Source organism: Notolepis coatsorum (genome assembly GCF_963971535.1).
Source record: "Notolepis coatsorum genome assembly, chromosome: 6".
Classification (NCBI taxonomy): Eukaryota; Metazoa; Chordata; class Actinopteri; order Aulopiformes; family Paralepididae; genus Notolepis; species Notolepis coatsorum.
Genome location: NC_140170.1, coordinates 182,276,344 through 182,290,588, shown reverse-complemented (window position 1 = coordinate 182,290,588; position 14,245 = coordinate 182,276,344). Strand labels below are relative to the sequence as shown.

General features: G+C 43.5%; 2 protein-coding genes across 2 annotated transcripts in view; both read left to right on the top strand.

The window, feature by feature from the left end:
• The window catches only part of chd6 (chromodomain helicase DNA binding protein 6), a 143,971-nt gene that overhangs the window by 94,162 nt on the left and 35,564 nt on the right, over positions 1-14,245 (top strand). The window contains exons 20-28 of the mRNA XM_084315935.1: positions 256-420; positions 829-1,008; positions 5,606-5,716; positions 7,175-7,377; positions 7,637-7,717; positions 9,667-9,803; positions 11,330-11,489; positions 13,825-13,914; positions 14,141-14,244. Of these exons, the coding sequence (XP_084172061.1) occupies positions 256-420; positions 829-1,008; positions 5,606-5,716; positions 7,175-7,377; positions 7,637-7,717; positions 9,667-9,803; positions 11,330-11,489; positions 13,825-13,914; positions 14,141-14,244 (1,231 nt within the window). The remainder of the gene's footprint in view (positions 1-255; positions 421-828; positions 1,009-5,605; positions 5,717-7,174; positions 7,378-7,636; positions 7,718-9,666; positions 9,804-11,329; positions 11,490-13,824; positions 13,915-14,140; position 14,245) is intronic.
• The window catches only part of LOC311231231 (histone H3.2), a gene marked incomplete at its 3' end in the record, with an annotated part of 410,556 nt that continues 403,202 nt past the window's right edge, over positions 6,892-14,245 (top strand). The window contains exon 1 of the mRNA XM_084317774.1: positions 6,892-6,916. The remainder of the gene's footprint in view (positions 6,917-14,245) is intronic.

Sequence of the window (14,245 nt, the reverse complement as noted above, 5' to 3'; positions counted from 1 at the left end):
ATAATAGATAAATGCTGCTTCTCCTTGTTGTTCTAAAAGCTATAGGACCACAAAAGATAAAAGCTGCTTCTCCTTGTTCTAAAAGCTATAGGACCACAAAAGATAAAAGCTGCTTCTCCTTGTTGTTCTAAAAGCTATAGGACCATACTAGATAAAAGCTGCTTCTCCTTGTTGTTTTTCGAATGCCTTTTTTTAAAAGTATTTGATCCCACTGTTGTTTTATTTTCTCCTTTGTGCATATGCCCCGCCCCTCAGGCCCAGGCCCGCTGCCACCGGATTGGTCAGAGCAAAGCTGTGAAAGTCTATAGGCTGATCACCAGGAACTCCTACGAGAGGGAGATGTTTGACAAGGCCAGTCTGAAGCTGGGTCTGGACAAGGCTGTTCTGCAAGACATCAACCGCAAGGGCAGTGTCAACGGGGTGAGATGTGATGATTATCTGTTCTAACTAACTAGCATTATGTCTGTAGAGATTATCTGTTATATCTACTAGTACTAAAAGTATGACTAGCATTATGTCTGTAGAGATGATCTGTTCTAACTACTAGTACTGAAAGTATGACTAGGATTATCTGTATGTAGAGATTATCTGTTATATCTACTAGTAATGAAAGTTTGACTAGGATTATCTGTCAGCAGCCTCAACATGGTGAGATTTTCTACTTGTTCTAGTACTAGGAGTATTACTAGCAGGTATCATCTGGAAACATGAAACTAACTCAATCTAGAAATGTATATCTATTATTCCTTTGATTTAGGGCAGAACCTCAATATATGTCTCGCTGTGTGTTGCGTATGTGTGTGCGTGTGTGTATGCGTGTGTGTGAAGTCGCAGCAGTTGTCTAAGGTGGAGTTGGAAGACTTACTGAGGAAGGGGGCGTACGGAGCGCTGATGGATGATGAAGACGAGGGGTCAAAGTTCTGTGAGGAAGACATCGACCAGATCCTGCAGAGACGAACTCAGACCATCACCATCGAGACGGAAGGGAAAGGATCCACCTTCGCTAAGGTAAACTATACCCTTAATACAACCCTTAACTGACACCATCACCATCTACCTTTGCTAAGGTAAAATATACCCTTAATATAACCCATAACTGACACATCACCATCTGCCTTTGCTAAATAAAAATATACCCTTAATACAACCCATAACTGACACCATCACATCTACCTTCGCTAAGGTAAAATATGCCCTTAACACATTGAGTGCCAACGACGATAAATCTCATTGTTGGCCGCCGTGCGTTCAGTGCCAACAACGAGAAATCTCGTTATTTAATCGTTATTGCTTTTATTAGTGTTACAAAGGATCAGATTAAACCGAATATATATATTTATTGATTGATATATATTGCATAGTATTTGTATATCGTTTGATATCCCTTGTATATTCCTTGTACATATACACGGAATATCCCTTTAGCCCAGACAGACCATAATATTTCATTCTCCTATTGGACAGCGGTCCACAGGCGCCAGAGCCATGCCTCCAGAGTCAGGTTCAAGGCCACCGACAAGACATGTCTGTACATGCCCGGCCTTGCCCAGGGCTACGAGACAGAAATGAGGTTGGCACTAGTTTGTTTGCTGTGCATATAAATATGGCGCAGGTGAATACAGAAGCACTTAGTCAGAAGTCAGAGTTACCCAATAAGTTGAAGCCTCACCCACGATACTCCGTGCGGTGAAGTATGGCCTGTTTGGCCCCAAAATAGAGCATTGAGACCGCGTGCGAATTAATAACTGAATTGTCAGAGTTTGGCGCTATACCGTCGAGTGCGACATATTTCTATTAAGTCAGTAATAGTCTATTTGTGTATAGTGTATCGTGCGGCTAAAGTTCTACAGTGACCAGCATCACCAACGCTTCCTCGTATCAGCTAGAGTGCTTATCCAGGCTGGGCCGCTTTCATGGCGCTTTCACCCGAGGAGACCTAGACGAGAACCGTGTGGACATGTACACTGGATTAATCTACCCGACGACTACATAGCCCTTTGCGGCTGGATTATATTTGTTTTGGTCCTGTGATTTATGGAGCGGAGAATCGCCGACGCCTACACATGTGGGATTTACCCTGTGAGGAGCCAGGTCGAGTCGGCGCCTCAGAGAGCCTGAGGCCGGCTAGCTTTCTTCACTGTGGAGCTACAGTCTACGGAGAACAGCTGTATTCGTCTGTGGATCAAGATACTATTGCACCGTCTCCTGTACTTGGAGTCTCCTTAGTCATCGTTGACCAGACTCTCTACTACCGACAGATCCTCTACCCCTGCTGGCTTACAACCGGGGGGACCCTTCCAGTATCTCCCGCTATATATTACTAGTGTACCATAGATATAATTCCCTAAGATTCAGGTTGTATAATTACCTCCTGCGTAACCAGAGAATGGACATTCATTATTGATTTGCCTACGCATATTCCTTTGCCTTATAAGCGCATCCAAAGTAAAATACAGAGAAGTATATTATGTACCTTTTGCTGCAATAAATACTTGATTACACCTTGGTGTGGAACCGATTTCATTGTGGGAAGTGTTCATCATATTTATATATCATGTACTGTATGGCCAGTAATTAAAGTACATAAAGCGGTAGTGGTTTAATGATACCATACTTATCAATACAGTCAGGGAATTGTACCCCTCAGTTACAATTAGCGATATCTATTCATTTTTCATCAATCCAGCCTCACGTTATCATTGGGACTGTCTATGAGCTCGAAAAGGGCAAATACCGCCCCCTATCGTCTCCCGGATGGTATTGCACCCATTGGAATGGACTCAATGAAAATGCATGTGAAAAGAAAACTCCGGATTCCACATTTTACTTCTCAGGCATGTAACCCGAGACTACTGCATTCATTGGGGACCCTCAGAGCAGCGTGGATTATGTGTTTCGAGTACATAACGTTGGATCAATAAACACGATCGATATTTGGAATGGCGATCAGGAATTGGAATAATCTTTTTGCAGAACATCTGATCTGAGGTAAGGAATCTATTTTACCAGTCTTGGGGTAATCGGATGTTTTTTTCACATATTTCACAACGTGTCCCCTATGTGTGTATATGACGTTAGCGCTGACCAGGTCATAGATAATCGATTTTTCAGCCCGCTTCTCTAGCGTGCATAAGTACACATATACTATCGATAATCTAGCGTTTATTTAAAAACTATTCATAAATCAGCCGGAAAATGACAACGTGTTGTGTGTATTCCAGTAAAGGGTGATTCCTGCGGAATCTTAAATTTTTTCCTAGACATTTTCAAAAACGTCTTTTTCAAAACGGTATAAAACGGAAATGTACAGATGAAAAAACAATCAGTTTCGTACATGTTGACTGCAAGCAAGTCATTGATAAGCGACGAGCGTATTAGACACAGCCATAATATAGAATATAGAAATAGCTCCGTGAAAATCATGAAATATCGGAAAATCTGTCCCAAAAGGCTGGCATTCAAGCGATAAATAGTGCGCCCCCTGCTGGCACTCAATGTGTTAATACAACCCATAACTGACACATCACCATCTACCTTCGCTAAGTAAAAATATACCCTTAATATAACCTTTAACTCAGACCATCTGCCTTTGTTAACACATTGGGTGCCAACGACGAGAAATCTCGTTGTTCGCCGCCATGCGTTGAGTGCCAACAATGAGTTTTCTCGTTATTTTCTCATTATTTCTTTTATTAGCGATATCCATTCATTTTTCATCCATCCAGCCTCACGTTATCATTGGGACTGGCTCTGATCTCGAAAAGGGCAAATACCGCCCCCTATCGTCTCCCGGATGGTATTGCACCCATTGGATTGGAGTCAATGGAAATGCATCAGAGAAAAAAAACTCCGGATTCCACATTTGACTTCTGAGCCATGTAACCTGAGACTATTGCATTCATTGAGGCAACCGAAAGCAGCGTGGATTATCTGTTTCGAGGTCTAACGTTGGATCAATAAACTCGATCGATATTTGGAATGGCGATCAGGAATTGGATTAATCTTTTTGCAGAACATCTGATGTGAGGTAAGGACTTTATTTGACCAGTATTGGGGTAATCGGATGTTTTTTCACATATTTCACAACGTGTCTCATATGTATGTGTGCGTGCGTAACGTTAGCGCCAGACAGGGCATCGATAATAGATTTTTCAGCCCGCTTCTCTAACGTGCATAAGTACACATATACTATCGATAATCTAGCCTTTATTTGAAAAAGATTCATAAATAGGCCGAAAAAGTACAACGTGTTTTGTGTATTCCAGTAAATGGCTATTTTCGCGGATTTTTCTGGAATCACTAGAAATCTTCAAAACTATACTCGTATTCAAAACAGTATAAAACGGAAATGTACTGATGAAAAAACAATCCGTTTCGTACATGTTGACTGCAAGCAAGTCATTGATAAGCGACGGTTGTATTAGACACATAGCCATAATTTAAGATATAGTTTATGCGTTCGCAAATATCCCCGTCCTCTCATTGACTAAAGCGCTGGCACTCAAGCGATAAATAGTGCACCCCCTGCTGTCAATCAAAGTGTTAAGGTAACATATACCCTTAATACAACCCTTAACTGACACCATCACCATCTACAGGTGTAGCTAGGTGATGGTTTACTAGGTTTTTATTGAGGTCTCTCTCTCTCTCTATCTCTCTCTTTTTCTCTTTCTTTCTCTCTCTCTTTTTTTTCTCTTTTTAAATTTTTTTTTATGACTTATACTTTGAGTTTTCTTTTTTCTTTTTGCACACACTTTTCAGGACAATACAAATTAATAATGACATATCTTGTGAATCAACATGGGTCGGTCCTGAAGGACAACACACACACCTAGACCACTAACATCCAGACTACAATGACACCGCCCCACATGGGGGGAAGACACAAAAAAAAAAACACAAACGACAAATTCAAAAAAATACTACGTAAACCCCAAAATAGAATGAAAAGTAATAACAAAGCAAAAAAAACAAAAACGACTACATTACACAGAAAATTAATACATAGAGCCAATCTTGTCGACTTGTGCATTTGTCAGGTATTCTTTCACCTAAGTTTCTTTCTCCTGAACCTGAGCCGTACCCTCTACTCTCACCGGTCCAGTGTGATCCAAAGTAACTGTACCTTCCCCACCTTTACGCCTCCGAAGCCTATTTGCTCACACTTGTATAGAGATACTCACGTGCATCGTCGCTGTTTTAGGCAAGTGTGCCCCCCCTCCAGTTATAATGAGTGAAATTGCAGATATTTCCCCCATTTGCTAATATATTTTTCTCCTTTCTCTCCTAAACTAAAATAAATCTTTTCATAGGCAGCTACCCTACCCAGTTCTCCACTCCACTCTCGAAATGACGGGCCTTCTGGTGCCTTCCAGCCTCTCATTATTATCTGTTTGCCTATCATAATACTAGTCTGTATCCAATCAGCTAGGGGCTTTGCGATATGGCTAAGACTGCAGGGATCCCCCAGAATATATAAACCAGAGCAGAACTAATTTCTTTCTTTCTTTCTTTCTTTCTTTCTTTCTTTCTTTCTTTCTTTCTTTCTTTCTTTCTTTCTTTCTTTCTTTCTTTCTTTCTTTCTTTCTTTCTTTTTCTCCCAAAGGCCAGCTTCGTATCATCCGGTAACAGAACAGATATTTCCCTGGATGACCCAAACTTCTGGCAGAAATGGGCCAAGATCGCTGAGCTAGAGATCGACAACAAGTGTGAGAAGGTAAGAAGGAAAGTGGATATAAGGATGGTCGGAGAGATAGGGGGGAGGGAGGGATAGATAGAGAGGGAGAGAAGGGGAGAGACTCTAAATCCCAGGCTTTACCACCATGCGTCTGACATCCAGATTATATTCAGATTACCATGAAGGAGTGATCTGTCCATTCACCACTATGCTAACTGTTATGAAGAGGAGTGATCTGTCCATTCACCACTATGCTAACTGTTATGAAGAGGAGTGATATGTCCATTCACCACTATGCTAACTGTTATGAAGAGGAGTGATCTGTCCATTCACCACTATGCTAACTGTTATGAAGAGGAGTGGTCTGTCCATTCACCACTATGCTAACTGTTATGAAGAGGAGTGGTCTGTCCATTCACCACTATGCTAACTGCACTGGGAGCTTTCAAGTTTGGCACCAATGTGCATTGACGCACTACACGGTAACGTAATGACCTTTCCTTCGTTTAGTTTCCTTGACTCGACCAGGAAGGTTGCAAGTTGCAACCAATGTATGAAGAATCCACTCCATTCTTCCAGACTAGGCTCGGCTATAATAACATCCTGCAGCCAACAGATGCTGCTCTATATATCACCCCTCCTGCTGGGAGACCTGCCACCATGCATCATGTGTGTGTAGCCTCCTGCCAGAGGAGATCAATGTGACCACAAAGATGAGGAAAATACAGAGAAATACCAAAGTTAATCTATTTCCACTTTGATTCATTGTGGGTCAGTACGTCCCTGACCTCATCATGACCTCCTGATCTAACCTCCTGACCTCCTCCTGGCATGACCTCTACCTGACCTCCTCCGGGCATGACCTCTACCTGACCTGACTTCCTTCTGACCTCCTCCTGACCTCCTTCTGACCTCCTGCTGACCCCCTCCTGAGGCGGGTTGGTTGAGTGGTTGAATTACCGTCCACCCTCAGTGTGTGTCATGAACTCCTGAACTGATACACTGTTAGTCTATGTGGACATGGACACCTCTCCTCTCCTCTCCTCTCCTCTCCGGTCTTAATGACTGCAACACACCTCATGCTAAACGCTGCCTGCTCCTGCATCCTACTGCTGTGTGTGTGTGAGAGACGCACTGTATTAGTGTGTGCTTTATCTCTGCCTGTGATCAGATCTTTCTGCCTAAGTATTAACTTCTCTCTCGCTCTGTCTCTCTCTCTGTCTCTGTCTCTCTCTCTCTGTATCTCTCTGTATCTCTCTCTCTCTCTCTCTCTCTGTGTATCTCCCTTCCCTCCCTCTATCTGTCTCGCTCTCTCTCACTCTCTCTCTCTCTCTCTCTCTGTCTCTGTCTCTCTCTCTGTCTCTCTCCCCCCCCCCCCTCTCTCTCTCTCACTCTGTCTCTCTCTCTCTCCCCCCCCTCTCTCTCTCTCTCTCCCCCCCCTCTCTCTCTCTCTCTCCCCCCCTCTCTCTCTCTCTCTCCCCCACTCTCTCTCTCTAGGAGTCTCTAGTCATCGACACACCGCGGGTCAGGAAGCAGACGCGTCACTACAACTCGTTTGAAGACGACGAGCTGATGGAGTTCTCGGAGCTGGACAGCGACTCTGAGGAGCGGCCGTGTCGGACCCGTCGCCTGGGAGAGCGCAGCCGGCGCTACCTCCGAGCGGAGTGCTTCAGGGTGGAGAAGAACCTGCTGATCTTTGGGTGAGAGAGAGAGAGAGAGATGGATGAGCCCCCTTCAACCACGGGAACTTCCCCCAAAGACCCCCCCATATTTCTATATTCAGATTTAATTGCATTGCCTATTATTTATGTCTTTCTTCTATTACCCAGAGTCCATACCTGTACCCCCCCCCCCTCCCCCTCCCCCATGACACCCGACATTCTCCAATAAGGGGATCAATAAAGAAACGTCTCATCTTACTTTCTCTGCTCCTGTGTCCGTTGTCTCTCTCTCCTCCAGCTGGGGGCGCTGGAAGGACATCCTGAGCCACGGCCGCTTCAAGTGGCACCTGGCGGAGCGGGACATGGAGGTGGTGTGCCGGTAAGGAGCCCCCCCCCCCTCGTTATGTTCCCCCCACTGAGCCCTCTGGTTCTCTGGACCGGCCCTTAGATCCCATTACAATATTTGGAATATTTGGCATTTCTTAAACAACCTGACCACCTTTTTAAACGGTGCATCATATGAACAAACAAAGACAACAGGACATTAATGAACTGTGAAGGAACACGCCAACATTATGAGAAAGGCACTCACCATCTTCTCCAGAGTCGGACAAGAAGATAGACACCAGTTCCCTCTCTGTGCGTTCGGTAGAAAGCTATCTGGCTGCAAGCTAACCTAGCTTAGCACAATTAATGGAAGCGGATACGGATCAGCTAGCCTAGCCTAAAAACACCTATCTCTAGAGTTTTAATTAATGTAGCGTTATATTTTCAAATGTAGCCAAGAATAAACACATTAACCCCATCAAAACGGCAGTCAAAAGTGTATATTTTCACTTTTTCTCTTCCTGTTTTCGCTTGTGACTTTTCACCTAGATCCCTGATTCGCTCATCCCCACGTGGGGTATCATTGGAAAGCCACAACACTCATTGGTTACAACCCTGTCCGATAATTTTCCAGGCCGCCAAATGATTCCGGGAGTGGTATTCGGAAACATTTTTAAGTCTGCTAAAGACTTTGGCGCACGCCTCACATATCGCCATGTAACTCAAGAACCGCTGAACGGATTTTGTCGCCGAAACGGCAATCGACAGGCAACAAATAGGGCTTTAATTCCATATATATATGGCGCGTCACGCTGGTGGGCAAATCGTCCTCAAGAGGGGCCGGGCCGTTGCACGTTAAGAGGTTAATACGGACTGTATTGATCTATTTATGGCGTTAAATTATTGTCGGTCCGGTAGGCTCGGGGCTTGAGGGGTTAACGCTGAGTGTTGCGCTGACTGGCAGTGCGCTAAAGTAAGGCATAGAGTCTTGAAATAACAAGATCTATATTTTTCTCTTTTTCTATACCACGGTAGTAAAATCCTTTCTGATTCATGTGTGTAACTATGCTATTTGGAAGATGCAGAGAGGGACATTGATCGGAGCCCACCACAGAAAAGGAGAGCTGTATAATCGAGGGGTGGGGCACAAATTGCATGGAGATACTTGTCCAAATATGAAGGCAACACCAAAAATCGATTTATTTTCACATTGTCTGCTAAAAAGACGCCCCCAGAACCATATCCAAATAAATGGCTGTCACTCACTCATTGAGGATAATATCTATTTGCACCTAATTTCACATGGACGTTCAAAACACCTAAATAGAACTTTCCATGTTGGGCGAAAAAAAGGGAACATCCACCGCTCAAATTACCTTTTCTTTTTTCGAATGTGTTATTTCCACGAGCTGAGACGGTTCAATCAATATGTGTGAACATGAGCTACTCTCTCCCCGAGAGGCGTGAGACTCTGGAGCTGCTTCAGTGACGATGAATGGAAGATGGATGTTGTTTGACCCACAGAACGTTTATATAACATCCAAATGAGCGTTATTTAGTTTAGTCTATACAGTATTTCAGTTCTGAAACAGAAAATGCACCTACTATATGAACTCGGAACATTCCCTTGGGTGCTCCGTGTCATCAAAACATGTTTACCAATTCATTGTCTTTGGAGCAGACTTCATACAGTACTGTCTGAAACGGGGTTAATGTTCTAAGTTCTGATCTACTTAGCAATATACCTTTTGCTTTCTAAAGATGATGGATGTAGCCTATTGATTGTAAACAAACTTATTTTTTAAGAGTAATGATTGCATATTAACTTGCTTGATTGATTGATGATGTCGTTGGAATACATTTTGAACAGTGTTTGACTTGGTTATGTAGGACTAATAATGAGGTGATTCGATACATTGAAAGATGAAAGACGGACTTATCGTTTGATTATGCTATATTGTTTGAAATAAAACATTAATTCACTGTGTTTTGGGTGTGCAGGGCGTTGCTGGTGTACTGTCTGAAACACTACAAAGGAGACGACAAGATCAAGAGCTTCATCTGGGACCTCATCACTCCCAGCAAGGAGGGCAAGGAGGGCAAGGAGGTCCTGGACCAGGCCCTCCTCAACCACTCCGGTGAGCATCTTGTCCACCCTCAGATTACAACTAGGGCTGTGTATGAGGGGAATAGGGGGCAGGTAACTATAAGAATGATTCTTCTTCCTGCTCCTTTTGCCCATGGTAGAACGTTATTTATGATTTTGTATGAAAACTGTATGATTGGGGGCGGCTGGGTGGCGCAGCGGAGATTGCGCTCGTCACCAATGCAAGAGACTCCGGTCTCGAATCCGGGTGTCAGCGTTGCCTCCGGCTTGGGCCGGCCGTCATACTGGCTCAATTGGCAGAGTCAGCGGGTGGAAGTCGATGGGTGGTAATCTGGACGTTGTGGACAGCGACTCCTACAGGTCGGTTGGGGGACGCCTGCACAGCAGAGACGGGAAATGGCGGGGGTAGTGTGAGCCTCCCACACGTTACACCTCGCCAATGAGAGTCCGCGCTGGCAGGTGAAAAGATGCGACAGGCTGCCTCCTCGTGTACCGGAGGGGACACGTGATGCAAGGCTTCTATCCTCCCTACAACCGACCAGTGTGTGGGGGGGGGGGGGGGGGGGGGGGGGGGGGCGGGCATATGCGAGCAACGTTCAAGACAGAGGAGGGGAGAATTGGAAACATGAAATTGGGATGGGAGAAAAAATAGATTCATTTTTCTCTGGGTAAGAAAAGGATAAGAAAAGGAACATGGACAGCGGATATGCATAAACAAGTATGACTTATTACCATAAAGCAAAACAACAAATCAAAACCGCGAGGTCAACAACTGAAAGCTACTTTCTAACAGAGGAAAGTGGATCAAATATACCAACAGTCAATTACCTTTTGGAATGAACAGAGCAAAACACAACGTTGGAAACTACACTCCTTACGATGGGGAGTAAAGCGTGGACACAAACCACTCAAGCATATAACTGTAGATATCACACACGGGGTTCACACAAGGTGCTTGAAGTGCTTGAATTTTTACGAAAGAAAGTCGAGGCCTGGAATTCCTTGACAACAGCCAATTTTTTTAACAATGTGCTTAAAAGGTAATTGAAATTCAAATCAACCATTTGCATTGAAAGTTTTTGTTCATCCATCATAAAATTGTTCTGAATCAAGAAATAGGTTTTCTTTTATCTAAAGTGTAACTAATTGTCGGACATTTTTAAGCCATACATATTGGATGAAAATATTGGATAAAAAAACAGCATTTAAAAGTGAATTGTATCCTTTTAAATGCCATTTTAAAATGAAAAATAGTGCTTGGGAAAGTACTTGAAAGTCCTTGAATTTTATTTTGCAATGTCTGTGGGAACCTTTGCAACCCATGCCACTGGCACGGTCTGTATGCTTCCCCAGGTGCAAGTGAGCACAGGTGTGTTCAAGTTGTGTTTTATTTGTCACGTATACGGTAATGTACATTACAGTGCAATGCTTGGTTCTGTATGAGCCCCCTGAGAATGTGCTTCATACAGTAAGAAAAAAAGAAAGATGCTACACGGTGGTTTAGTGTTCTACCGTTCACTTACATTACAGCGTTTGCGTTTAAACCCCTCTTGCCAGGTCTGTCTGCTCCGGTTCCTCGCGGCCGTAAAGGAAAGAAGCTGAAGGTCCAGCTGAACGTTCCGGAACTGAAGAACATCGACTGGTTGGCCCACTGTAACCCCGAGGTGGTTCTACAGGATGACAGCTACAAGAAACACCTCAAACAGCACTGTAACAAGTTAGTTACCACCTTAACTACACCTCAAACACTGTAACAAGTTAGTTACCACCTTAACACTTTGGCTGCCATGGGTTAAATTCATTATCAACCGTAGGTTGCCGGCTCTATTTGTCTATAGAGAAAGTCCCCTTCTTTGCAGGGCTATAACTTTTTAAATTCTATTGCTACATTGCCATTATTAGGGCCCATTCAAAGTCCTATATGTATTGTTCATTGTGTAGCAACGTTAAACTTTTTCATTCACATATTCATAGTAAAGTATGGTCTAATGTATAAGTATGTTTTCATCTCTTTCTGCAGCTTTCTCCAGAACGTATAGCCCCAAATACATTATATTGATGATGCAATACAGTTTTATGGCAATCAGCGCGATATAAAAAATTCCAACTAAACGTACTTCTAGAAGTTACTACACGTCATCTGCTGTTGACCGGATGGGCTAGGGGGCGTTTATAATTCCGTGGGCAGCGTTATACCAATCATCTAATGTGGGTCAAATGTTGATAATAGCAGTTAGTATCGAAGACGGTAACTTTACACGCTAAAACTCACCCCAGTCTCCGCGCGCCGTTGGGCGATCATCGTAGAGTAGAAATTTTATCATTATGGGATGTAGATTTACCCGGTCCATCTCCAGCTTGTATAATGGTATATACGTCCAAATCATGTTGTTTATCGAGTTATTGGCAATCGATCGCTATGTAGTGTGTCGAGATCGAGTCCCGGGACCTATTAGCGAGTGCCCGGAAGTAATACGGCCGTCCAGCACAACCTCTACGGCACTTCTTGTTAAGCGATTGCGCCGATCGGCCACCAGATGGCGCTCCTGAACCGCCAGAGAGCTCAGTGGGTCCTCCTGGTGGATCTCAGGCCAGCGGAGGGGACATATGAATCCGATCCCAGATTTTTTAAATATTGATATTAAAGACGCTGTAAGGCGTCTTCGGCAACTTGAGCATGGCCGGGAATGACGTGTTTAGGCGTTTCCCGGCACCCAAAGTGTTAACTACACCTTGACAGGTTTTAACTGTTTAATTATTTTATTCAGCAGCATTGCGTGTTTACTAGAGCTGGGCCGTTAACGGCGTTAACGTGCTGCGTTAACGCTATACTAGTATCGCGCGATAATATAATTAACGCATTAATCTAAAAAAAAATGTTTACCTTTATTTACCCAGGGTAGGTTCGCTGAGCACAGATGCTCTTTTTCAGGAACGCCCTGCTTCACATTCACACAGTTCCATTCACACCTGGGAGCTGCCCAGTACAACCACAGTTGACACCATTGGCCACTGAGCAACTCCACTGGAGCAGTTGATTCAAGCCATGTCACATAGTTCAAGTTTGAAATGATTCTTTCTGTTTTGCTCCTGAGAGTGTGCTAGATACTGTACTGTACTGGTAATATTATTTATTTGTGTTAACTTCTGAATAAAACAACTTATTAAACACAAGTACATCTTATTGAACATTATTTTGATATTTCATTACCAATTATCATAGCAAAACAGCTTTTTCAAACAGTCTGTAATGCATTTTGGAAACGGGAGATGGGCTCATGGTGTAATGGGCCACCTGGCCTGAGAAACATAAGGAGGAAAGAAAAAGTAAGGACTTACTTCTGGTCATTATTTGGGTAGAACACACATATTTTGAATGCCTTCGGCAGGTTTTTTTTTTTTTTTTTTGAGCCATTTTAATCTAGATTAATCTAGATTAAATCCAGGATTGCAGATAGATTAATCTAGATTAAAAAAAATAATCTATGCCCACCTCTAGTGTTTACACAAACTTATTGTTACCAAGAAGCATTACACTAATGCTTTCTTCTGATGAAATGAATGGACAAGAGAGCCGTGCGTCGGCCGTCTAATGAAGTTAGATTTGACACGTTTTAATATATACACTTTGACTGCTGAATTGACACGTTTTACTTATTCATTCTTTAATTCAGCAACATTAATTCATACAGTCTGTAGACATAGGACGTTGTAGCATCCTATGAATGAAGTCACCAGCTGTAATCGAACTGAATGTAACTCGAGCTTTGTCCAGCGCGGAGCTCCTCCAATGAATGAACAAAAAGCCTGCGCGTCGGTCCGTTGTCACCAGCTGTATTCGAGCGCCCCTGCTGGTCATTGTTACCGTTAATACAGTGCCCAAACGGTGGTCCAACGACAATTCATGGCTTCATCTGTAGATGACCACTTCCCCGCCTAGACCCACAAAAGAATCAGGACACCCTACACTTTGCAGCCACGCGCAAAGCAGTGCACATGCTGTGATTTGTTCTCAAAAACATTTGTCTTCTCTCTCTCTCCCTCTCTCCCAGGGTGCTACTGAGGGTGAGGATGTTGTACTATCTGAAGGTTGAGGTGCTGGGAGAAGCTGCTAACCAGGCTCTAGAGGGGATCCTTGCAAGGTATGAAACACTAAGCTCTAGATGGTGTAAGTGCCAGGCTCTATACCTACTACTACTAGAATAGAATAACACATTTACTTCAATTGATTGATTGATCGTTTGTGTTGTCATTAACACTGGAGGTGAGCCTCCCAGATATAGGCGATTCCAGAAAGAGATTGATTGATTGATTGACTTATTGACTTATTGACTGATTGATTGATTGATTGATTGATTGTGTTGTTAGTAAACTGGAGGTGGGCCTCCCAGATATAGACTACATAGAGATCCCAGCAAGCTGGTGGGACACAGACGCTGATAAATCACTCCTCATTGGAGTTCATAAACACGG